The following is a 26,757-nucleotide window of genomic DNA, read 5'->3' on the forward strand; positions in this document are numbered from 1 at the left end:
ACTAGAGGTGCACACTGTCCTGTCCCGTCCTCTTGGTTAACAGAATACACTGTGTAAAGTGTTTGGCAGCATGACTCGGAGCCTTCGCTTTTGTAAAATCTAACAAGTAATAAAAACGTGGGTTTTATTAGTCAACTACAGTGACAATGCAATCGTCATAGATCTCCCCTTCTGTATTCATCCCACCAAAGACGAAACAGAGCAGCGTGTGCATCTGACTTTCCTCAGGTGACCCGCCACCCCGAGTCACTTGTTTGTCATCAGTACCCCCTTTCTCAGCTTCACAGTTGAGTATGAGAGAATCAGAGTCTTCATTCTCGGAGGTGGACATCACTGGCCATGGGATGACACACATGGAGTGGTCCAGGCGTCCAGGGGGCAGGAAAGTATCAAACTGAAGTGCAGTCCAGTGCTGCTTTTCTAAGGAAGGGGGACAGAGACAGTCAGTGACTTCCTGTACTAGTCAACCCACAAAGAGGAAATAAAGGGAGAAACAGGCTGGGCCAGATAGTGCGCATCTGTAATAACAGTGCTCAGGAGGCACGGCAGGAGGATTGCTGCCATTTTCAGACTAGCTGGGGTACACAAAGAGACCTTGTTTTTCTGTGTGGTTTTGTTTTGTAGGTTTTTGTTTGTTTGGTTTGTTTTTTTTTGTTTGTTTGTTTTTCAAGACAGGGTTTTTCTGTGGCTTTGGAGCCTGTCCTGGAACTAGCCCTTGTAGACCAGGCTGGCCTCGAACTCACAGAGATCCGTCTGCCTCTGCCTCCCGAGTGCTGGGATTAAAGGCGTGCGCCACCACCGCCCGGCTTGTTTTGTGTTTTAAAGATTTTTTTTTTTTTTGGTTGAGGCAAGACTTCTCTGTGTAGCTCTGGTTGTCCTGGAACTCACTTTGTAGACCAGGCTGGCCTTGAACTCACAGAGATCCACCTGCCTCTGCCTCCTGAGTGCAGGGATTAAAGGTGTGTGTCACCACGGCCCAACAAAATTCTACATCACTTTTCAAAGAACGTTTGTGTTTGTGTAACAATCAGGAGTGACGCCTGCTCACCTGTGTGATACTTATACATGGTGTTCAGTGCTCCAGTGGGACTCATCCCTCCAAACACGTACACATGCTTTCCTACAGCCACGGCAGCGTGGGCAGCACAGCCTGATGGAACAGCCCCCGTGGGACTAAGCGTCTGCCATTTCATATTACCTGTCACAAGAAAGGGTTTGCACATGAGCTAACATGGGATTTCAAATTACCTGCTGCAGTTTGCAATAGGATTACTGAGGGTCATCCATGGCCGAGATATCACTGCTTGCTGTCCAGACAGGTAGGTCATGTGTGCATGTGCGTGTACACAAATACTCAGGCACACATGTCCATAAATGCATATGTATGTTTGTTTTGCTCGCATGTTTGTCTGTGTACCACATGTGTGCATGGTGCCCATGGAGGCCAGAGGAGGGTTTTCCATGCCTTGGATTGAAATTACACTGGCTGTGAGCTGCCATGTGTGGGCTCTAGGAATCAAACCCAGGCAGGTCCTCTGGAAGATAGCAAGCTATCTCTCCGGCCCCTCCAACAGCAACTCTGTTGAGCCCTTTGAGTTGCTATCACTTCTGTCTACATCCTCTCTTCACAGGGATGAGCACGCAGGTGAGAGGAGGACCCACCAGAGTAGCTCGGAAGGGGCAGTTGGCCATACTACAGCTGCATGTTGCTGACTCAGCACTTACTCCCAACACTACTTTTACAAAGATGTTTGCATGTTTTCAAAGGAGCACTTGAGTGAAGTACATACATACCACTGGATTTTAGAGTAGAAGACTATTCGGGAAGATAGGAAACAATAGCAAGGAAGTACTTCCTCAGCACAGGAAAATGGGCAGTCTTAGAAATATATTAGGCCACGCATGATGGCACACACCTTTGCACTCAGAGGCAAGTGGACCTCTCTGTGTTCGAGGCCAGCCTGGTCTACAGAGCGAGTTCCAGGACAACCAAAACTACACAGAAAGACCTCTTCTCAAAACAAGAACAAATGCTGTCCTATTTGAAACTACACAGAAGCAAATGTCTCTAGTCCTTGAATTCAGCAGACCAAAGATGTTGGGCTGACTCTGTCTTTAAAAAAAAAAAAAAAAAAAGGAAGAGAAAGCCCTGATTGTAGCTAATAGAGGAATTCCAGCTAGTGAGCCTGCTTCCGGGAGTCAAAGTACTTTGTAAGGACTCAAATCCTCTGCACGGGAGTTCTCGTGCCTTCTTCCCATCACCCCTTTGTTCTGTAGTCTAGAACCAGGCAGACCTTGCTCATTTATTCATCCAGCCTTTCGAGAGCAGACAATTGCTCACCCACTCCCCCGGTGACTGCACTAAGTGCTTAAAAAACACAGAGGAAAGAGGAAGTCTCTGCCCCGCAGAGCTCACAGCCAGAAAGGCGCAGGAGAGTCCCACCTTCAGAAGTGGAGACAGTCTTTAGGTTCTCTCCAGCTTTCCTTTTGACCGGGCAGCCCAGCAAACATGCAGCTCTGGTCATTCACCTTCACTAGCTGGACCAGAAATGGAGCAGGAGCTAAAGCCTAGAGAGCTCTGCTGGGAACATGAAATGTTGGAAGGTACAATGGAGAGGGCTGGGTGCCTACACACACACTAAGTGTTTGGAATGATTGCATTTGTTTTTATTTAGGTTTTTTATTTGTTTGTTTTTCGGGACAGGGTTTCTCTGTGTAACAGCTCTAGCTGTCCTGGAGCTCACTTTGTAGACCAGGCTGGCCTCGAACTCACAAAGATCCGGCCTCTGCCTCAGAGTGCTAGGGTTAAAGGCATGCACCACCACCACCCTGCGACATGATTTATTTATCTTTTTTAAGAAATATAGTCAGGTGTGGCGGCACACACCTTTAATCCCAGCACTTGGGAGCTGAGGTCTTAGCAAGCCAATTGTGACCCTATCTCAAAAAAATTTTAAAAAAAAGCAAATAAAAAATTTAAGAAGATGTATTTGGGGGCTAGAGAGATGCCTCGGCTCTTCTAGAAGTTCTTTCTAGATTTAATTCCCAGCACCCACAACCACTTGTAACTCCAGTTCCAGGGAATCCAATGCCCTCTTCTGGCCCCTATTACATACATGTGGTAAGTACAAAGACATATATGCAGGAAAACCACCCAAATATATAGAATATTTTGTTTGTTTTTTTCTTTTAAAGATGGTTGTGAGCCACCATGTGGTTGCTGGGAATTGAACTCAGGACCTCTGGAAGAGCAGCCAGTGCTCTTAACCACTGAGCCATCTCTCCAGCCTTGTTTTCTGGTTTTGACAAAACAGGGTTCCTCTATGTAGCCCTGGCTGTCCTGGAACTCAATGTGTAGTCCAGGCTTGTGTTTAACTTGCAGAGATCCACCTGCCTCTGCCTCCCAAGCACTGCGATTAAAGCTGTGCACCACCACCGCCCAGCTAGAAATTTTTTATTTTTAATTATGTATATGTGTGTGTACATGTATGTGTGGGGATGTGCAGAGGTCAGCTGAGACCAGCTGAATCATCTGGGGCTGCCAGTGAGTGCTGGGGATTGAATTTGGGTATTCTGTAAGAGCAGTATTTAACTACTGAGCCATTCCCCCCCCCTCTGTTTTGTTTTGAGACAGGGTTTCTTGAAACCCTGGAACAGCCCTAGCTGTCCTATGTAAGCGAAGACTACTCGTTTATTTCCCGGCCACCCTGACCCAAATAATCACACAGAAACTATATTAATTACAACACCGTTTGGCCAACGGCTCATACATATTTTCAGCTAGTTTTTATATCTTAAATTAACCCATTTTTATTATTTTATATTTTACCACAAGGCTCATGGTTTGTTACCTCTTGCTTCTTGGGCAGCTCCGTGGCATTTGCCTCCTTCAGCAGCTACATTCAGCAGCTACACCGACTCTGCCTACTCTCTCTATATATCTCTGTTCAGATCTCCCCACCTGGCTTTACTCTGCTAAGCCACAGGCCGAAACAGCTTTATTCATTAACTAAACTAATAAAAGTAACACATATACAAAAGGACTTCCCACATCACTCCTAGAACTAGATCTGTAGACCAGGCTGGCCTCAAACTCACAGAGATCCTCCTGCCTCTGCTGCCCAAATGCTAGGATTAAAGGCGTGCGCCACCACCCAGATGAGCCATTTCTCTAGTCCAAATTGTTAATAATATTTCTTTTCTTCCTCCTCTTCTTCAGCTCTGTCTATCTGTCGTTCTATCTATCTGCCTTTCTGATTCATTTATTTAGTGTATACAGTGTTCTCTGCCTGTGGAGGACAGAAAGGGTGACAGACTGGAGCTGCAGATGCTGCTGTGTGGGTAGTGGCAACCCCACCCAGGTCCTCTGCAAAGTGCAGCCAGTGTTTCCCGGCTGAGCCTGCTCTCCAGCTTTGCATTCCTTATTAGTCAGGCTATGCTTCATGGCATCTAGGAAACACTCTGACAGCTGCTCAAGTTACTAGAGCAAAGATGAATTCTTTCCAAGCACATTTTAAAGAATTTTGGACACATAAATCCCTTGGTCCTCTAACATACTTACTTGTATCAATGCAATGGAGATCATCAAAGAACTTGTCCCCTGCCAAGCCTCCGTGGATGAAGAGTTTTGTCCCTGCTGCAACCATCACATGGCCATGCCGGGGAGATGGAGGACTTCCGTGTGTCTCTGGTTGAGACCAGGTCAAAGTGCCTACAAAAGTAAATGCATTGATACTATGTGGCAAGCCTCTTCAGCACCTCCCAGTGCAAAGATGCTACAGGAAGGAAGTGACCTTGAAATCCTTCCTCTGACCCTAAGAGAGACATACTAGTGGATCTAAATAGGTAGGAAAGAGAAAAAGACGAGATTTCCTGAGTAAATTGGGAGCATGGGGGTCATAGGAGAGGGTAGAAGGACAAATGGGAGGAAGGGAGAGGAGAAAAACAATAAAAAAAGAAAAAATGTTAAAAGAAAGAAAAAGAAATCCTCCCTCTGACTTATCAGCCAAGTAGATCTCAATCCTACTATCCAACCTCTACTAAAACACTTCCAGAGATGGAGACTACAAAGCCAATAACCTAGCAGGCCTGCTCTACAGTCTGGGTATTAGGAAGTCATTTTTTGCTTTGGATTGGAAAAATATGTCCCTTAGCTAGGCAGTGGTGGTGCACGCCTCTAATCCCAGCACTCAGGAGGCAGAGGCAGGAGGATCTCTGTGAGTTCTAGGCCAGCCTGGTCTACAGAGCGAGTTCCAGGACAGGCTCCAAAGCTACAGAGACACCCTGTCTTGAAAAACCAAAAAAGAAAAAAGAAAAATATGTCCCTTAAGCTTTAACCCAGAACTACCCCAAAGTTAAAATAAAGGTGTGTGCTTCTTCTGTGAAAGTCTTTGAGTTGTTTTCTTTTTCTCTTTTGCTCTCTTTCTTTCGTTGTTTGTTTTTGACAGGTACAGGAAATCAAGTGCAGAATCATGCACACACTGAGCACGTGCAGGGCCATGCACACTCTGAGCATGTGCACACACTGAGCACGTGCAGGGCCGTGCACACACTGAGCATGTGCAGAGTCGTGCACACACTGAGCACGTGCAGGGCCGTACACACACTGAGCACGTGCAGGGCCGTGCACACACTGAGCAGGTGCAGGGCGGTGCATACACTGAGCATGTGCACACACTGAGCACGTGCAGGGCCGTGCACACACTGAGCACATGCAGGGCCATGCACACACTGAGCATGTGCAGAGTCGTGCACACACTGAGCAAGTGCAGGGCCGTGCACACACTGAGCATGTGCAGAGTCGTGCACACACTGAGCATGTGCAGGGCCGTGCACACACTGAGCAGGTGCCGGGCCATGCACACACTGAGAACGTGCAGGGTTGTTTTTTTTTTTTTTTTTTTTTTTTTTTTTTTTTTTTTTTTTTTTTTTTTTTTTTTTTTTTTTTTGGTTTTTTTCCGAGACAGGGTTTCTCTGCAGCTTTAGAGCTTGTCCTGGAGCTAGCTCTTGTAGACCAGGCTGGTCTCGAACTCACAGAAATCCGCCTGCCTCTGCCTCCCGAGTGCTGGGATTAAAGACGTGCGCCACCACCGCCCGGCAGCACGTGCAGGGTTGTGCACACACTGAGCTGCATCCAGCCCAGAGTCACCATTTTTTAGCCACTGTTTGTTTTCTGAGACAGGGTCTCACTATGTAGCTGTGGCTGGCCTGGAACCATGGAGATCAAACTGACCTCTCACACAGATCTTCCTGCTTCTGCCTGGTAGTGCTGGGATTAAAGGTGTGCACCAATCCACCAAGATTTATTTATTTATTTATTTTGAGACAGGTTTCATGTATCCTCGGCTAGGTCTGATCTCACCTACTGGGATTATGGACACACATCTGTCATCATGCTTGGTTTGTCTGGTGCTAGGGATGAAATGTGGATAGGGATTGGTACATGCTAGACAAGTAATCTACTCAAAATCTTTCCTCAAGACCCTGCTTCCTGTAGGAGAGATAATGGAGGCTGAGGTGGCCCTGGCCAGGTAAGCAGCCCCGCGACTCCCACATCCCCAGTCCATACTTGCGTCAAATACATGCAGCGTCACATCCTGCACGGGCTGGGCACCTCTCTCTCCTCCCCCAAAGACATACAGCTGGTTTCCAATGGCTGCTGCTGATGTGTGGAAGGTTCTTGGGGAGGGTGGGGGGCTGCTCACTTCTGGTGTAGTCCAAGTCCTGGTTTCTAGTCCACAGAGAAAAGAACAAGGTCTAGGCTGAGGGGCTTCTGACTTACTGTTCATTTCTGAGGTGCTAGGGATCTGTACCCAGACCCCCTGGGCTTGCCTTCTACCGCTGATGCACATCTGCAGAGCCTGACTGCGACTCCGGTTGTGCCTCACAGGGGCACCTTGGTACCCTAGTCTCTAAGGAATACAGTATGGCATGGCACAGAACAGCACAACTTTAGGCAGAGAGCTCATACTCCCCAATGCTAAGGAAGAACAGGAAGATATCAGAGGTTGTTCAGACAGACCAAATGCCCCAAACCTGAGAAGCCGTAAGTTCAAGGAGGAGTGAGGTCAGTGCCATATCTGAGCCCTTCCGCTCTGCTGACAGCTCTGCCTCCGCATCCAGGAGCCCTGCATCTGCTAAAACCCATCCCCACTATGACAGCACAGATGTGCCAACTTTCCCAAAATATACGGCTTAAGAAAGACTGGCTGGAGAGATGGCTCAGAGGTTAAGGTTGCTCTTCCAGAGGTCCTGAGTTCAATTCCCAGCATTCACATGGTGGCTCACAACCACCTACAATGAATTTCATGCCCTGTTTTGGCAGGCAAGTACACATGTAGGTACAGAGTACTTGTTACATAAAATACACTAAAAAAAGAAAGAAAACAGACAATATCACTGCAATTTCAGAGGCACTAACAATAATCCTACTGAATAACAAATGGCAAATAAATGTCAGTTTCTCTCTTCTCAAACGGAAGCTGAAGCCAAGCTACACTGTTCCTTGTTAAGGTGGCCAGACCAGCAAATGGCTGCTAGGCTTTAGACACACTTTTTATATTTATTTTATTTTTATGTGTATGGCTGTTTGCCTGGATCTACATATGTACACCATGCCTAGTGCTCAGGAAGGCCAGAGAGCATGAGATCTCCTGGACTGGAGTTACAGGCAGTTGTGAGCCTAAATGTGGGCGCTGAGAATCAAACCCGGGTCCCCTATCAGAACAGCCAGTGCGCTTAACTGCTGAGTTACCTCTCCAGCCCCAGTTTGATCAGTTTTGTTTTTTAAAAATTTATTTCATGTATATGAGTGCTCTGTTTGCATGTACACCTTTATGCCAGGAGAGGGCATCAGATCCCACCATAGATAGTTATGAGCCACCATGTGGTTGCTGGGAATTGAACCCAGGTCTTCTGGAAGAGCAGCCAGTGCTCTTAACCATTGAGCCATCTCTCCAGCCCCAGTATGAACAGTTTTAATAACACCATGGTCTGTGCCTTTTCTACCATTCTGTCTTGAAAACAAAAAATGTATATCACCACATGGGGGATGCACAGAGTTTCTTTCCTTTGAAAATAAAATATAAATTGGGCTGGAGAGATGGCTCAGAGGTTAAAAGCACAAGCTGCTCTTCCAGAGGCCCTAAGTTCAATTCCCAGCAACCACATGGTGGCTCACAACCGCCTATAATGAGATCTGGTGCCTTCTTCTTGGCTGCAGGCATACAGGCAGGCAGAATATTGTATATATGATAAATAAATTTAAAAAAGAAAGGAAAGAGAAAAGGAAGGAAGGAAGGAAGGAAGGAAGGAAGGAAGGAAGGAAGGAAGGAAGGAAGGAAACCATGGATGTCATAGGAACAGATGCACTAATTCAGCACCTTCTCAGGCAGGGTGGTGTGGGGTATTTCTGCACTGTGTGAAGATGTATTACTGTGATTGGTTTAGTAAAGAGCTGAAAGGCCAGTAGCTAGGCAGGAAGGAGGAGATGGGTGCGAGGAGACGCCAGAAGACCAGAGAGGAAACAGCCTTGAATCTGGTCTGTCAGACTCCTACACTAGTCCCACAGGATTTTCTGTTAGAAAACCTCTGTGCATCTCTTGCAAAAGATCTGCATTCAACATACCAAAAGCTACACCAGGCATACAATACATGTGGGAGCCAAACTAGAAGGCGTAGCCTACATCAGAGCAAAGTGCGCCCTCTCTAGAGCTGCAGATCTTGGGCAGGGCTTGAATCACAGAAACTGATACTTGGGTGTGGTGGCTCCAGTTTGTAATTGCAGCACTCGGGAGAACGAGGCAGGAAGACTAAGAGCCTGCACTCGCTAGCAAGACTCTATCAGCAAAAACAAACAAAATGAATAAAAATGTAGGTGGGCTTTTCTGACCTGTCAGTTCCAAATAACCACACAGAGACTTATTATTAATTATACATGCCTCAGCCGATAGCTCAAACTTGTGTTTAACAAGCTCTCATAAATTGAATTCACCCTGCCAGGCGGTGGTGGCACACGCCTTTAATCCCAGCACTCGGGAGGCAGAGGCAGGAGGATCTCTGTGAGTTCGAGACCAGCCTGGTCTACAAGAGCTAGTTCCAGGACAGGCGCCAAAGCCACAGAGAAACCCTGTCTCGAAAAACCAAAAAAAAAAAAAAAATTGAATTCACCCATTTCTATTCATCTGTGTGCTGCCCTGAGGCTCATTTCCCTCATCTGTGCGCTGTCCATGTTGATTCTTCCGAGTCTGGCTGGCAACTCCTCGGACTCCTCCTCCTTCTCCCCAGCGTTCTCTTAAGTCTGGCTCTCCTGCCTAACCCTGTCCTGCCTAGCTGCAGGCAGCTTCTTTACCAAACCAATCACAATGACATACATTCATACAGTGTAAAGGAATATTCCACAAAAAATAAAATAAAATCAGTTTATCCGCCAGAAGCTTCCAAAGTCCCACTGTTTTGTTGCTGTTGTTGTTTTGTATTGAGACAGGGTTTTACTACATAGCCCTGGCTGGCCTGGAATTGCTACATAGGCCTCGTTGGCCTCAAGTTTGTAGAGATCTGCTTGCTTCTGCCTTCAGAATGCTGGCATTATATCACCACTGTGGGTGTTTTGTTTTGTTTTTAAATGAATGCTATTATCTAGAGTCAAAAAGACAGGGTCCTAGCAAATGACTTGTGAACTCGGCACTTGTGAAGCTGAGGCGGAAGCCCTGGGCTATAAAGCTGTAGAGCACATGCACACACGCATGTGCACACACCGCACGCATGCACATATGTACGCACACACATGCACACACACTCACGTGCACATGTGCATGCAGGTATATATAGGCACACCCACGCAGCGCACACCCACACACACCGCACACATGCACATATGCACGCACACACATGCATATACGCACACACATGCACACAGGCATATATGCATACCCACACAGTGCACACCCACACTCACACATGCACATGCACACACCGCATATATGCACGCACACACACACGCACATATGCACACACACGCGCACACACACATGCAACACAAACAAGCACACACATCCTCACCATCCTTTTAAAGGTGAACTTTCAGAACTGATTTCCACTTTTCAGAGAGTGAGTGTTAGCTGCTTGTTTAAATCTTTAACAAGTTCACAAGGGAGGAAAGAAAAGAAAACTAAGATAAAGAGAGGTTTTGCACAAGGTCATGGGGAATAACGTCATGAACAGTGTATAGCAAAGCACAGATTCTGACCTGAACTACTACTTCCCCAAGTTTGGGAATCAAACCAAGAAATCCATACACACCAGGCAAGCACACTACTACTGCCTACACTCTGGCCATCGGAACCGTCAACCATCAGACTCTAGCCCAGAATATCTTGAACTCGTGATCTTTCTGCCTCAGCCTCCCAAGCAGCTGGGCTATCAGGACTGTGCCCCCAGACTCAGCTTACCCATTATACTCTATGGTGGTGTTCCAGACAGACCAGGAGGCTGGGGGGCTGTCTACTCTATATCCGACTGTATTCTGGACCCTGGGAACAATGACCTAACCCTTATCCTCAAAGCATTTACATTTCAGCCACAATTGTGATGCTTGCCTTTAATTACAGTACTTGCAAGGCAGAGGCAGGTGCATCTCTGATTCAAGCCAGTCTGGTCTATATAAAGAGTTCCAGACCAGGGCTACAGAGTGAGAACATGTCGAGAGACAGAGAGAGAGAAAGAGAGAGAGAGAGAGAGAGAGAGAGAGAGAGAGAGAGAGGGAGGGAGGGAGGGAGGGAAGGAAAGAAGGAGGGAGGGAAGGAGGAAGGGAGGAAAGAAAGAAGTTCTGCATACACATAAAATTAAAAAATAAAATATAGTTCTGCATACACATAAAATTAAAAAATAAAATATTTTAGCCAGGTAGTGATGTTACACATCTTTAATCCCAGCAGTAAGGAGGCAGAGGCAGGTGGATCTCTAAGTTTAAGGCCAACCTAATCTACAGAGTGAGTTCCAGGACAGCCAGTCAGGGCTACATAGAGAAACCTTGTCTGAAAAACAAAATAAAACGTGTTTTTTAAAAAAAGCATTTAGGGGCTAGAGATATGGCTCAGAAGTTAACATCACTGCCTGCTCTTCCAGAGGTCCTGAATTCAATTCCCAGCCAACCACATGGTGACTCACAACCATCTGTAATGAGATCTTATGTCCTCTTCTGGCCTGCAAGCATGCCTGCATGCAGAATACTGTATGTGTGATAAATAAATCTTTAAAAAAATAAAATAAAGGGGCTGGAGAGATGGCTCAGTGTTTAAGAGCATTGCCTGCTCTTCCAAAGGTCCTGAGTTCAATTCCCAGCAACCACATGGTGGCTCACAACCATCTGTAATGAGGTCTGGTGCCCTCTTCTGGCTAACTGTATACATAATAAATAAATAAATAAATATTTTAAAAAAAATAAAATAAAATACAAAAGCATTTACATTCCAAAGAGGGAGGGCAGGGAAGATAACAAACACTCAAACCAATCAAACAGACATCTAAGAAGATGGTTTTCAAATACTACAAAGAAATTTCAATACTTCAAGAAAGAAAATTCAGTCCTGTCAGGGCGCATCTCTATAATCCATCACTTGAGAGCAGGTCACGTGTCCTGGGCTAGCTGGGTGGTTTGCTCCCTGGGACCAACACACACGGTGAAAGGAGGCACTGGTGTCCACATGTACACTGCTCAGTGTGTATGATCTTTCTCTCATGCACGCATGCGCGCGCACACACACACAAACAACACACACGGTGAAAGGAGGCACTGGTGTCCACATGTACACTGCTCAATGTGTATGATCTTTCTCTCATGCACGCATGCGCGCGCACACACAAACAACACACACGGTGAAAGGAGGCACTGGTGTCCACATGTACACTGCTCAGTGTGTATGATCTTTCTCTCATGCACGCATGCGCGCGCACACACACACACAAACATTTTAAAATGTAAAGAAAACCTATAAATTCCTATTTCTATAAGGTCAGCAAAGTAAAATAGGTTAATTAGAGCAATTCAAATGTACCATAATATAATTGCATCTACATGTGCATGATAAAAAAGAAAACAACCTCTGTCTACTCACCAGGATTTAAGACTTGCAGACAATTTCGATTTCCTGACTGGTCCGCACCCCCAAACACCCAGATGCTGTGAGGTGTGCAGGAGGGAATGAAGCTGGCATGCTCATACCGAGGCAAGAGACCTTCCCTGGTGGCTGTGTCCCACTGCTGCGTCCCTAGAAAACATTGACCAGTCCTTAGGCTGGGGCTGTAACTGGTAATGCTGGCTGACAAAATTCGGGAGGGTAGTGAAAGCAGGTGAAATCACAAGTGACCAGTCGTCTAGTCCTTAAAGGGAACTTGACCAAACCAAAATGTTCTCCAGTATACGCTGGCAGGCTGCCTGCCTGGCCATGAACACTCTGTGATGGAAACTGTCTCTGCTCTTGCTCCCAGAGTAGAGGCGACATACGTTTAACACTAACTTTCTAGTTGTGACTAATGGGGCCAGAGGGAGCTGCCTGACTCAAACTGCCCACTTGGAGCCAGTTTCCACTCTCTCTGCAGCCTGGGCTGCTATTTTTTGTCCTTAGAGTCTGAGAAACACTCCTGGTATCTCTATAGATCTCAATCTCCTGGACTCCCCATTTTAGGTGGCCCAACTAAGAGGTCTCTGGGTAAACAGAGAAATGACATCTAAATCAACTCATTCTTTTAGCTAGCAAAGCACTAAACTAGGACCTTCCAAGTACCATGCTGTTGTTAGTGTTAACCACAACTGCAAAGGAAGCCGGTTGGCAGGGTACTGTGGTCCAAAGGGCCTTGCTAAGGTCACCATGGCACTGATAACTTGCGATAAAGATATAACTGAAGCTGGTATGGTGGTTCAGGACCCCAGTACTTGGAAGTAGAGGCAGAAGGGTTGTGAGTTTGTGGTCTTCCTGGGCTACCCAGAGACTCCTAGGCTAGAATGGACTGCATAGGAAGATGCTGTCACTAACAGACAGGCAGTCACAACGTAACTGAGGTAGAAGATAAGCCCCTTGAGGGCTGAAAGGGATTCAAGGTACCCGTGCCTAGTGCTGGGAGTAAAGATTCAAGGGCCTGGACAGGATTAACAGAGGCTCCACAGGTGGGAGCCTTGTCAATAGCTGACACTCCAGGTCTAAACAACTGTTGCCGCCGCGCAGCGCGTAGCCCTGCAGGAGTCTAGGTGTCAGACCTCCTAAAATTACTATGAGAAGGCCAACCATGGCAATTTAGAATTTTCTAATTATATTCTGTTTCTTATGCATATGCATGTGCATACACATTTGTGCCCCAGAAGCTGCATGGAGGTCAGAGCACACAGTGTTTGAGAGTTAACTTTCCTCTTTCCACCACGTGGGTTTCAGGGGTCAAACTCAGATGAGGCTGGGCAGCTGGTACTTTTACCCACTAGGCCTTCTTGCCAGCCTCATTTCTGTTATTTCAATCTCGAGTCATTCACAAATCAAGTGTGCATGTAAAAACTGGAGAGAGGGCTCAGTTGTTAAGGGCACTTGCTTAATCTTACAGAGGACCCAAGTTCAGTTCCCAGCATCCATGTAATTCCAATTCTAGGAGATCCTATGTTTCTGGCCTCCGTGGGCATTGGCACTTACATGCATATATCCACACACAGACCTCCACACACACATATTAAAAACAGTAGGATAATGGGCTGGGTTAGTGGGTCAACAATTAAGAGTGGTTACTGCAGAATGCCCAGGTTCAGTTCCTAGCACCACAGTAGTTCACAACTCTCTGTAACTCCAGTTCTAATGGCTCCAACTCCTTCTATGGTGCATATACATACATGTGCAATACTAATACACATAGAAATATATTTCTTAAAATAATTCCTTAAGCCAATCATCTTTGCTAAAAACAAACAAACAAACAAACAAACAAAACACAGTTTGGTTTACAAAGCGAGTGCCAAGACAGCCAAGGCTACATAAAGAAACACTGTCCCCAAAACTAAAATGAATAAATAAATAGTAATAATAATAAAAAAACAAAAACAAATCTTCAAAAATTTTACAAAGTTGTCCTCTAATATCTATGTGTGCTATGCAAATGTACAAAATAAATGTAATAAAAATATTAATACTTGGACTGGGTATGCTAGCACACAGCTTTAATGCCAGCTCCTAACACTTGGGAGGCTGAGGCAAGTACATCTCTGAGTTCAAAACCAGCCTGATCGGAGCTGGAGAGATGGCTCAGAGGTTAAGAGCACTGACTGCTCTTCCAAAGGTCCTGAGTTCAATTCCCAGCAACCACATGGTGGCTCACAGCCACCTATAATGAGATCTGGTGCCCTCTTCTGGCATGCAAGCATACATGGAAGGAATGTTGTTGTATACATAATAAAGCTTTAAAAAAAAAAAAAAAACCAGCCTGATCTACACATCCAGGATAGCCAGAGATACATAGAGAAACTGTGTCTCAAAAAACTAATATACATATGTGTATATGTATATACACATATATTATATAATGTATATATGCATATATATATATAAATATAAAATAATGGAAATGTTACATGGCCATAGCCAAATACAGACGTAGGTCATCAATTTTCAACTTCCACCTTTTGTATAATAATAATATAGCACATAGTAATAATTTGTTCACAGCTTCATTCATTCATTCATTCATTCACTCATCCATTCATTGAAATACAAAGTGCTTGCTTTGGCTTCACGCTCTGGAAGTGGCTGGGGATACACTTATGAGTAAAAGTCTCACTCTCTGCCTCCAAGGACCTTAAACTCTGTGCGCTAAGACCTGTGAAGGGGAGATGGGAGTGTGTGCATGGAAGCCAGGGTTTGAGCATCAGCTTACATGGATCTGGTGAAGCGGCACAGATATATGATAGATAGTAGCCACTTGAGAGGTGAAGGAAGAGAAGCAGAAGTTCAAGGTCATTCTCAGCTACACAGTCAGTTCAAGTCCAGTCTGAGCTATGTGAGACTGCTTCAGAACAAAGTAACACTCCCCCAAACCAAAGAACAACACTTTCTGGGTAGGTATGGAACATGCTCTGCACAGTGAGTCACCGTGGAAGCAAGGAGACCGGAGTGAAAACGATTCCGAGCCTAGCTAGAAGACAGCAGTGGTGTGGATTACAGAAAGGGACAAACATAGAGGAAGACAGAGAAAGTCAGGACTAATCAGAGTGCGGACAAGAGACAGAAGGAGAAATGAGGGTCATTGGTACCTCCTAGAACAGTTAATAAATAGCCAATTTCTAGATTGCTAGGGCTCAACAGACTCTTCCCAAACAAGGATGTACTGAACAGGTGGGTATGTGTTAGAGGTCAGCTGAGACCTTAGTTAGGGGCCAAGGAAGATATTTCTCACTCTAAGAGGAAAACCCTGTGTCTGGTGTGAGTTGGTATTATTATTATTACAATTATCATTAATATTTTGAGGCAGAGTCTATGTTTTCCTGGCCTGGAACTTGCTACACAGACCAGGCTGGCTTCGAACTCCCGGGGTTGTCTTGCCTCTGCCTCTCTGGTTCTGGCTTTGAAGCCGTGTGCCCCCACATCCAGCAGAACCAGTATTTCTAGGAACGCTCTACAGCGTTGATCTTACCCAAATCCATGGTGTGCACATCTGAGAAGCTTTGGTTTGGATTTGCTCCCCCTACAATGAAGACCTTCCCTCTCTTGGCATCACCAACTGGGGGTAAATATGAGCAGCTGTGACCAACACGAGGGCAGGGCTTGTCTCCAGGGAGAGTCAGGGTGTACCTGCCGAAGGGAAGATAAATTCAGGAGGCCTGTGTGAAGGATACTCTTCCATGCCCCACAAAACGGTCACCAGGATGAAAGGTACACACACTGACGTCTTAGATCTTAACTATTGCTATTGTATGTGAGCACACGCGTGACGTGTGTGGAAGTGCCATGGTGCAGGTGTTGTGATAACACAGAAGCTCCATAGAGCAGGTTCTCTCCTTCTACCTTTATGTGGGTCCCTGAGACTAAACCCCAGTTGCCAGGCTTGCTGGGCAAGTGCCTTCACCTGCTGAGCTGTCTCCCTGGCTTCACACTGAAATCTCAGTTGTATCCAGCAAAGTCATATCTGACCAACTACAGTACCTCCCCTTTACTCAGTCTCTAGCTTTTCAACTTTGGCTGGACGTTTGACTCCCATGGGGCTCTGTGGTAGACAGGGGAACTGACATGAGCGATGTCCACCGGTGTGCCTTAGCACCATCAGGATGGTATTATCGTGGTCTGTGGGTTTAGACAGACCTGGTTCAAGTATAAGCTTCAGTGCTTTTTAGATGTGTGGCATTTGGGGAGCCACTTAGCCTTTCCAAACCTCAGTTTTCTTTACTATAAAACAAGGATTGCTGTGATGGGAAGTGAGGGGGCACAAGCCTTTAAGTACCAGCACTTGGGAGGCAGAGGCAGGTGGATCTCTGAGTCTGAGGCCAGCCTGGTCTACAGAGAGAGTTCCAAGACAGCCAAGGCTACACAGAGAAACCCTGTCTCAAAAAACAATCAAAACAACAACAACAACAACAAAAAACCCTCAAGGAGTGTGATGGTTTTTACCTCCAAAGGGGGTTGTGAAGACTCAAACATCTTGCAAGGACACAGTAAACAATGGCCAGGGCTTATCATCTTCATAGGGACACCTACAATGCCAAAGCCCCGGCTAACAGCCAATGATGTATCCCTGTGGAGAACTCATGGATTAAGCTCCATAAGGATTATATGAAACCTATTAAGAGCCTTCCCAGGCTTGAAAATCTCAACCAAATGGAACCTAAACCTAGCACTCACAAGCTGAAATATAGGATCAGGTATTTGATTTTTAACAGAAAAAAAAATATATATATATATATACATACATACATACACACACATATATATATATATATATGTGTATACACACACACACACACACACACACACACTCAAGCTTTCAGGTTGGAAACAAATGAACCAAAATTTAGTCCTTAGGACTCCAGCTAGCCCAGGATGACCTTAAGTTCCTGATGGTCCTGTCCCCCATCTCCCAAATGTGGGATTACAGGTGTGTGCCGAGGCACATAGTAAATATGAATAGTTCCTGGCTATTTATGAGTCCTGCCTTATTTGAGCTCTTTGATTTTGGGACTCCTAACCACTCCCACTTCACGGCAGCTTTTCCACAGCTCTTCCTCTTGGTGTCTGGTGTCTGCTCACCTTCTGACAGATACTTCCTTTTCTCTCTGATCCCTCTCCCAGCAGCCCCTTAAAACTCTCAGTGTCCGAGTATCCCTTCCCCTCAGTCTGTGCTTGCGTTGCTGACTTATTTTATCTGTCCTGGTGATTTCTATGGATGTCCATCTCCGTCATTATCAGTGATTCTGGGGTCTTTCCTCCTTGCTCAGATCTGTCCTGACATTCAGACTTGTGTATCCCATCACTGGAAGGATTGCTAACAGTGCCCCATGCACTCACGCTGCTCACAGAGCATGGGTGCTTACTAGCCATAAGTACTATTAGTGTAGTTTGAGTTTAACAATGGAGGAACAGAGGCATAAAAAAATTAAACGTATGAGCATTATATTCAAGAATAGAAGTCAGGTGGTGGCAGCACATGCCTTTAATCCCAGCACTTGGGAAGTAGAAGCAGGCAGATCTCTATGAGTTCAAATGCAGCCTGTTCTACAGAGTGAGTTCCAGGACAGCCAAAGCCACCCAGAGAAACCTTGTCTCAAAAAACAAAAACTACAGATTCAATGCAATGCCCATCAAAATTCCAGCAATATTCTTCAAAGACCTCAAAAGAACGGTACTCAACTTTATATGGAAAAGCAAAAAACCCAGGATAGCCAAAACAATCCTGTACCATAAAAGAACTTCTGGAGGCATCACAATCCCTGACTTCAAATTCTACTACAAAGCTACAGTATTGAAAACAGCCTGGTATTGGCATAAGAACAGATAGGAGGACCAATGGAACCGAATAGAAGACCCGGATATCAATCCACACATCCTCGAACACCTGATTTTTGACAAAGAAGCAAAAAATATTAAATGGAAAAAGAAAGCATATTTAACAAGTGGTGCTGGCATAACTGGATATCAACATGTAGAAGAATGAAGATAGACCCATATCTATCACCATTCACCAAATTCAAGTCCAAATGGATCAAAGACCTCTAAAGCTAGCCACAATGAACCTTATAAAAGAGAAAGTGGGAAATACACTTGAATGCATTGGCACAGGAGACCACTTCCTAAATATAACCCCAGCAGCACAGACACTGAGAGAAACAATTAATAAATGGGACCTCCTGAAACTGAAAAGTTTCTGTAAAGCAAAGGACACAGTCAACAAGACAAAATAACAGCCTACAGAATGAGAAAAGATCTTCACTAACCCCACATCAGACAGAGGTCTGATCTCCAAAATATACAAAGAACTCAAGAAATTGGATACCAAAAGATCACAAAGTCCAGAGCCGGAGAGATGGCTCAGAGGTTAAGAGAACTGACTGCTGTTCCAGAGGTCCTGAGTTCAATTCCCAGCAACCACATGATGGCTCACACCCATCTATAATGAGATCTGGTGCCCAGAACACTATATACATAATAAATAAATTTTTAAAAAAAGATCAAAACAATCACAAAGTCCAATAAGAAAAAATGAAGTACAGAACTAAACAGAAAACTCTCAACAGAGGAATCTAAAATGGCTGAAAGACACTTATGGAATTGTTCAATATCCTTAGTCATCAGAGAAATGCAAATCAAAACAACTCTGAGATTCCATCTTACACCTGTAAGAATGGCCAAGATCAACAACACTGATGACAACTTATGCTGGAGAGGTTGTGGGGGAAAGGGAACACTTCTGTATCGCTGGTGGGAATGCAAGCTGGTACAACCACTTTGGATTCAGTGTGGTGATTTCTCAGAAAATTAGGAAACAACCTTCCTCAAGATCCAGTAATACCACTTTTGGGTATATATCCAAAGGATGCTCAATCGTGCCACAAGGACATGTGCTCAACTATGTTCATAGCAGCTTTGTTTGTCATAGCCAGAACCTGGAAACAACCTAAATGCCCCTCGACCGAAGAATGGATAAGGAAAATATGGTACAGTTACACAATGGAGTACTACACAGCAGAAAAAATGACGACATCTTGAAGTTTGCAGGAAAATGGATGGAGCTAGAAAACATTATTTTGAGTGAGGTGACCCAGACACAGAAAGACAATTATCACATATACTCATCCATGGGTGGATTTTCAACATAAAGCAAAAAAAACAGCCTACAAACCACAATCCCAGAGAACTCAGACAACAATGTGAACACTAAGAGAGACTTACATAGATATAATCCACATGGGAAGTAGAAAGTAGAAAAAGACAAGATCTCCTGAGTAAATTGGGAGCATGGGGGCCTTAGGGGAGGATTGAAGCGGGGAGGGGAAAGGCAGGGAGGGGAGCAGAGAAAAATGAAGAACTCAATAAATATCAATTAAATAAAGAAAAAACTAACCATAAAAAAACAAAGCAAGACAAAAAATAAGGAAACATCTAGAAAAATGCCAATGAGACAGAGAATTGCCTGCCTTCACAGCCCTGAAGAACCACTCAAAAGCTTCATGAAGATCTTCCATTGTTTTCACAGCCAAGGAAAAGTTTTAACATAAAAGTTCTGTCTTCTTTTTCTCGACAGCATTTTACTCCACTGCCTAGGCTAGCCCAGGCTAGCCTTGAACAAAACAAGGTCAATCTTGGGGGCTGTGTCCGCAATCCCTGCACCTGGGAGGCTGAGAAAGGATTGCTGAAAGTTACGAGCCAACCTGGGCTACATGAAGCAAATAAAACAGTAAAAGAATAAGTAAAGATATTTGCGGCTGAACGGACAGGCAGGAACAGGCTGGTTGTGCGGGCCTCCCTTATGGCGCCTGCTTCCTCCTACCGTTCAGTGCTGGGGATCTAACTAGGGGTATTACATATGCTAGGCAGAGCTCCACAATCAAGCTACATTCCCAGTTCTCTAGAGGGCTTTACCCTAAAGGACATCTTCAGCACATGTATGATGGCTCTGGAGGAAGGTAGGCCATGGAAGTGGGCATGGAGGCTCACCTGGAGCCCTGTGGGAACACTGCACCTCTCTGCAACCTTCTGGGAGCCCCTCAGACTCCATCACCTGCTCTGTCTCTAACTTCGCTACAGAGGGACTATTTGCCTCCGGACTTTGGAGCCCATACAGCAGCCGTCAATATCAGCCAGTAGGAGGTGATGTATGAAGGGTTTAACAAATAGCCAATGCACACTGGAGCCAGTATAACCCACATTCAATTCCCTGAGACCTTAAGAATGAGTCACAGCTCAGGGGAGGACCTTGGAGTTGTAGCTGAGAATGCCAGATGGCCAGAGCATTATTCCTCCTGGTAAATGGGTTTTAATAAAATTAGCAGCTGTTCTGTGATAACGATTGCCCCCCTGTCTTTCCTCTGAAGAGCTCAGACAGTTTGAGCCTAATTACCCCAGTTTCATTGCTACCCCCTTGGTGATGCATAAATACACAAGTAATAAATGAAACAAAAACGCGAGCTCTTGTGTGTGTCTGAACTTCCCTTACAGACCATGTGGCTTTCCTGGGCTTCTCTCCAGGCTCCAAGACGGGCAGCTGCTTCATGGTGCCCTACGCAGAAGAGAGAAGGCAGAGTTCAGGCATCTTCCCCCACACACAAGTCCCGTAGCCCTTATAACTCTTTCTCCGACTGTGGGGGGGGCTCAGTGGGAGAGCACTTGCCCAGGCCCCAGTTTGGATCCCCAAAACTGGGAAGGAACAACGACAACAACAAACTCCCACCAAACCTTTGAGGCTGAATGTGAATCAAAATCACCATACACGGGGATAATCCTTGTTTAGAAACAAGATCTCTAGTAGCCCAGGCTAATGTCCTGCTCGAGGCAATCCTCCTGCTTAAGTCTCCTCAGTACCGCAATTGCAGCCACTATATCCAGGTTCCCCCAGTGATAGGGTTCAGATCCAGGGCCTTATGCATGCTACATGTCTAGTTCGGCCACACGCCCACAGCCCTTGACACGACATAATCACTCAAGTTTCTGAGCTAATGATTTGCACTTGTCTCTCAGTCTCATGAGGGAGGAACCCATATCAAAATGTCAGAGGTCTTTATTAAAGATACAACAGGCATGGGAAGGGTAATAAGGCAGGGGATACAAATCAGAACAAAGTACAACACATATATACGAAAATGCCATAATGAAACAAATTGTTTTTTAAATTTTGTTTATTGACTTTTATTTTATGTACACTGGTGTTTTTACTTGCATGTATATCTATATGAGAGTGTCAGATCCCCTAGAACAGGAATTACAGACAGTTGCAAGCTGCCATGTGGGTGCTGGGAATTGATCCTGGGTCCTCTGAAAGAGCAACCAGTGCTCTTAACCACCGAACCATCTCTCCAGCCCTCTGAAATACATTGTTTTGCAGGTTAACTTAAAAATTGAATTAAAAATATTTTTTAAGAGCCATGCATAGTGGTACACCCTTGTTTGTTTTTTTGGTTTTTCGAGACAGGGTTTCTCTGTGGCTTTGGAGCCTGTCCTGGAACTAGCTCTTGTAGACTAGGCTGGCCTCGAACTCACAGAGATCCTCCTGCCTCTGCCTCCCAAGTGCTGAGATTAAAGGCGTGCGCCACCACCGCTCTTCAATAGTGGTGCACCTTTAATCCCAGCACTGGTAAAGCAGAGGCAGGTGGATCTCTATAACTTCAGTGCCAGCCTGGTCTACATAGTGAGTTCCAAGATAGACAAGGCTACATAGAAAGACCCTGTCTCAAAATAAATAAAATATAAAATTATATATATATATACATATATATGTATATATATATTTGATAAAACAGTCTAAGTAGCTGAGTAATACTGAATTCTGAGATAAATCTTGGTCTCAGCATGCTATGGAAGAGCAAGCGTCTGGTCCATAGTTTGTTGCTATTTTGAGACAGGGCTTTACTAAGAGGCTCTGACTGTCTTGGAGTGATCTGTATCTTCTTTATGGGCCCCTCCTGCAATACTGGGCTTCCTGCTGGTCCTCTAACAATCAAATTCTTTCCTACCTTTTGCTGCTGACCACTGGATCTAAGCAAAGGGACACATGTTTTGTGGCAATACTGTCTCCCCATCCTCCCTTCTCATAAACGTGCACACTTCTTGTCAATATTACAGTCGCTCTCAAGGAGCTGCCATGGCTCTGTAACAGGGCGCCTGTTTAGCATGGACAAGGCCTTGGGTTCAATTCCCAGAAAAAGAAGCAAATAAAAAATAAAGACCCTTATCCCCCCAAAAGAAAACAAATTTAAAAAGCTGGACAGTGGTGGCACATGGCTTTAATCCCAGCACTTGGGAGGCAGAGGCAGGTGGGTCACTGTAAATTTCAGGCCAGCTTGGTCTACATAGTTCTAGGACAGCCAAAGAAACCCTGTGTGTGTGTGTGTGTGTGTGTGTGTGTGTGTGAGAGAGAGAGAGAGAGAGAGAGAGAGAGAGAGAGATATTAAAATAAAAAAATAAAGCCCATTTCAAAAGTTCCTTAAAGAAACTTTCCCTTTTCACCCTCTCAAGGGAGAGACTCAGGGATTAACAATGCACACACACACTTGGCAGGGAGGAGGCTTGGCTAGAAGGACTTGGGTTTGGATTCCCTTTATGACAGTCTCTATTTAGCCATCAGTATTACAGGGAACATTCTAAGCATTATTAGCTTTTAAAAAACCTTACATACTTAGAGTCATATAACCTAGGCTAGCCTTGACTCATTACATAGCAAGAATGACCTTGAAATTCTCATGTTCTCGCCTCCACCTCTCAGAAGCTGTGAGGTATTTACAAGCAAATACCACCATGCCTGGTTTCATGCCGCGCTGAGGATAAACGTGCCAGGGCTGTGTTCTCGGTAGGCGGGCACTCTGTCAACTGAACTACACCCTCACACCCTTGAATATAATTATCTATTTAAAAGTCTGTAGTCAGCCAGCACGGTAGTGCACTACCTGGCACTTGGGAGGCTTGAAGCAGTGGACTGACAAGAGGCCAGCCTGGGCTACACTGTGAGACTCTTAAATAACAGTAACAGAAAAGTATCTAGACTAGATTCTAAAATCTTAGCATGTCTAGCCTTCTGATTCATTCTGATAACTTACCAATGGGCCCGCAGAAAGTAGAAGTAGGGACAAATGAATGAAAACCAGGAGTTAAAGGAGAGATGCCCCGGTGAGGTCCACCCGCGGCCTAAGCCACTGACCACTAGGTCAGAGCTCAGAGAGGCAGGCTCCGCATGGGCGGGGACTCTCCAAGTCACCTCCTTTTCATCTCTCTCAGCCACGTCTCAGCGTTAAAGAAGTCAGAGTCAGGGGGAAAAGGTAGCCTGCTTTCCGCTAATTTGCCTTCCGGAGACTAGGGACACTGTCGCTTCCACCAAGCTCAGGCACACTTCCGTAAGGAAAGGGATCAGCTCTCTTCCAAATGGCCCCGCCCAGAGACCTCCAGCCCAGCACCAATTACCTGCCGCAGCCCTTGCTCGTCCTGAACGTGGCTCCACCCACAGGGCGGGGCTTATGAGCCCGCCCCCTTCCCCAGTCCCCGGAAGTGCACCCAGGCCAACCGCTCTAGCCTCCCGGGCGTCCCGCCGACAGCCCCACTCCAAACTAGACTGGCGTTCGATTACTCCAATTCCTTGTTCAGCCCTTAAAGGGGTAACGGAGTTTGTCACAACGGTCCTTGGTAGTCACTACTGAAGGGATGGCCTGGAACTCACTAAGCAAGCCAGGGAGACCTTGAATTCTGCTGCAGCCTCCTGAGTGAGCGGCAACGCTCTACAATGCCAGGTTTTGCCTGTGCAGGCTTGAGGCTGGTTCAAGCTGTGGCGCTTAAAGAGGTTCATCTCCATAATGGTCGCGTGTGGTTACAGCATGTTCCAGACCACAGGCGTTTGGTCTTTCAGAGCTCACAGGCTGAGCCAAGAGATTAAAACACAAACGACACTAGGTCCTATTGTGAAGGATAAGGAATAAAAAGTTGACTGAGACCGTATGATCTCGGGTGAAGTTATTAATATTTTGGGTGTCTTCTCTCTGCAACAGAAATCCTAAGATTTCTATAGGGATTGTGGTCGGGTATCTTTGGAGGCTCAGAGCTGGTTTCTCTGTAAAAGCCATGAAAATTCTGCCTATAAATGAAACCCTCTGTAAACAACTTTATCTGCATAAGCTCCGACCTATGTCCTAGCTATTAGTGATCCGTGTCTTTCCTAAATCAAAGAGGGCTGACCCGTGCCTATGTGTGATCAGAGTACCACACTGTCACGCTCACTAACTACTGTCAGAACTCAGACTAGAAACAGCAAAGCTACTGCACTTACTGGTAAAGGGCAGACAAATGTGACCTCAGTCAGACACAGACTCCAGCACCTACCAGGGAACTCTGACAACTGCCAAGTCCGTTCCCCTCTAGGAACCCTGGTTTACTCACGTGTAGAATGGGGATAGTTGGGAAAATCTACTCATGCGAGTGAAAGGGAAACTTGGTTTTTTTTTATACTTGTGCTTTTTAAAAAAGTATTTATTATATATACAATATTCTGTCTACATGTATGCCTGCAGGCCAGAAAAGGGCACCAGACCTCATTACAGATGATTGTGAGCCACCATGTAGGTTGCTGGGAATTGAACTCAGGACCTTTGGAAGAGCAGGCAATGCTCGTAACCGCTGAGCCATCTCTCCAGCCCCGAAAACTTGGGTTTTAATCTTGAGACAAGGTCTCATGTAGCCCAGGCTAGTCCCCAACTCACTGTGTAGTTAAGTATGACCTTGAATTTTTTTTTAAGATTTTATTTATTATGTATACAACATTCTGCCTCCATGCCAGAAGAGGGCGCCAGATCTCATTACAGATGGTTGTGAGCCACCATGCGGTTGCTGGGAATTGAACTCAGGACCTTTGGAAGAGCAGGCGGTGCTCTTAACCACTGAGCCATCTCTCCAGCCCGACCTTGAATTTTTGATCCTCCTGCCACCAATTTAGTATCTCATTTAGCTACTTGAAAATATAACCAACATTTATGGACAAAGCAGAATTTGGGGGTTGCAACTCTCTTCACTATTTTGTCATATATTTCTCTGCGTAGTCCTGATTATCCTGGAACTCTCTCTGTAGATCAGGCTGGCCTAGAACTCAGACATCTGCCTGCCTCTGCCTCCTGAGTGCTGGACTAAAGGCATGTGCCACTAATGCCCTAACACTTCAAAATAAAACTTACAGTTCTGAATCAAAGAGTGTATCTTTATGTAACCCAGGCTGCTGACTTTGCCATATATGTAAGTCCCAAGTCCAGGTCTCTAGCCTCCATCTTTGGAGGGCTCGTCTCTGTGCCCGCCAAGCCTTGACCTCTCCCTGGAAGAGTGTCAAGAGGAGCCCTCCAAAATCTTGACCCCTCCCCCCAGTCTACTTAAATTGCTTCCCCATAAGGTCCCCTCGTGGTCGTCATTTATATATTAATTTTTAATTTTTTAAAATTGATTTTGCCTTCAAGTATACTTCTGCACGACATGCATGCAGTGTCCAAAAAAGGATGTCTGTTCTCCTGGAACTGGATTTATAGGACTTGTGAGCAGCCACCTGAGTACTGGTAATAAAATTTGGGTCTTCTGGAAGAGCAGCTAGTATTCTAGTCACTGAACAATCTTTCCAGTCCTAGGACTAGAGATTTTTGTCTCTTGCGGCCATTCTAAGGGCCTACAAGTGTATCTGCACTTAGTTGCTGTTCAATAAAGTTGTTAAATAAACCTATGTTAAAGCTATATTAGGGAGTCAAGAACTGTTTTTGACACTGGGATGTGACAAAAAACAAACCAAAGTTTAAAAAAAATGCAACACAAACAAACAAAAAACCCGTACTGTTCCCTCGTGGGACTCACACATTTAATTAATTCAGTAGCCTGTTTTCCAGTCTAGGTGCCACCTTTTTTGTTTCCTTTGAGATTTGGAGCAAGTAATAAGTGGAAGCTTTGTATTCCTATCAGTCTTACAAGAATTGAACAGGAAAAAAAAACCTGTATTTGTATAGAATTTAGCTTAAGAAATGCTTCATTTTTTTTCTTTTCTTCTAAGCCGGATAATTGGGGGAGTTAAATCTGGTTCACACGTCTAGGCCAGGTCATCACTGGAAAGTCGGCAACAGCTATCCTAACTGTAACTGAAGACGCTGACAGAGTGCTTTACAGGGCAGGAATTTATGGGAGCCAGCCATGATAAGCTAAGTATGGGCAGGTCATCCAAAGGAAGTTCTTTACTTCCAACCACTATCACCTGCCAGAGTAGGACTCTGGCTAAATAAATTTAACTGGAGGCCCCCTAGACAAATGTCAGACAATCAGGGGTCCTAAATCTCAGAAACCTCGCACCCCCACCTTTACTACTATAAAAACCCAATTCAAACTGAGCTCGGGGCTCTCCGTTTATTCCAATACGTTGGACAGGCGGAGAGACCGAGTTTACAAACTTGCATAAAATAAGGGCTCTTTGTTTTTACATAAGAGACTCCGTCTCCTTGTTGGCTTTTGCGGGGACTTTCTGGATTTGGGCATAACACTAGGGAAAACCTAGCTACCCACTTCGTAATCTTCCCACGGAAAAGCC

At 45.3% G+C, this 26,757-nt stretch overlaps 1 protein-coding gene across 2 annotated transcripts; it reads right to left on the reverse strand.

The window, feature by feature from the left end:
- Positions 1-107: 107 nt before the first annotated feature.
- Rabepk (Rab9 effector protein with kelch motifs) lies at positions 108-23,567 on the reverse strand. 2 transcript variants are annotated; one of them, XM_038336297.2, is made up of 8 exons: positions 23,264-23,567; positions 20,675-20,733; positions 15,661-15,818; positions 12,114-12,266; positions 6,569-6,730; positions 4,562-4,711; positions 1,049-1,198; positions 108-420 (listed from the first exon to the last, which is right to left on the reverse strand). In XM_038336297.2, the coding sequence occupies exons 2-8, from the start codon at positions 20,725-20,727 to the stop codon at positions 128-130; spliced, it is 1,119 nt and encodes a 372-aa protein (XP_038192225.1). In that variant the 5' UTR covers positions 20,728-20,733; positions 23,264-23,567; the 3' UTR covers positions 108-127. The 2 variants fall into 2 exon arrangements, with proteins under 2 accessions (XP_038192225.1, XP_038192226.1); XM_038336298.2 differs by lacking the exon at positions 6,569-6,730.
- Between the last annotated feature and the right edge of the window lie 3,190 nt (positions 23,568-26,757).

The sequence above is a fragment of the Arvicola amphibius genome, chromosome 7 (assembly GCF_903992535.2).
Source record: "Arvicola amphibius chromosome 7, mArvAmp1.2, whole genome shotgun sequence".
NCBI lineage: Eukaryota > Metazoa > Chordata > Mammalia > Rodentia > Cricetidae > Arvicola > Arvicola amphibius.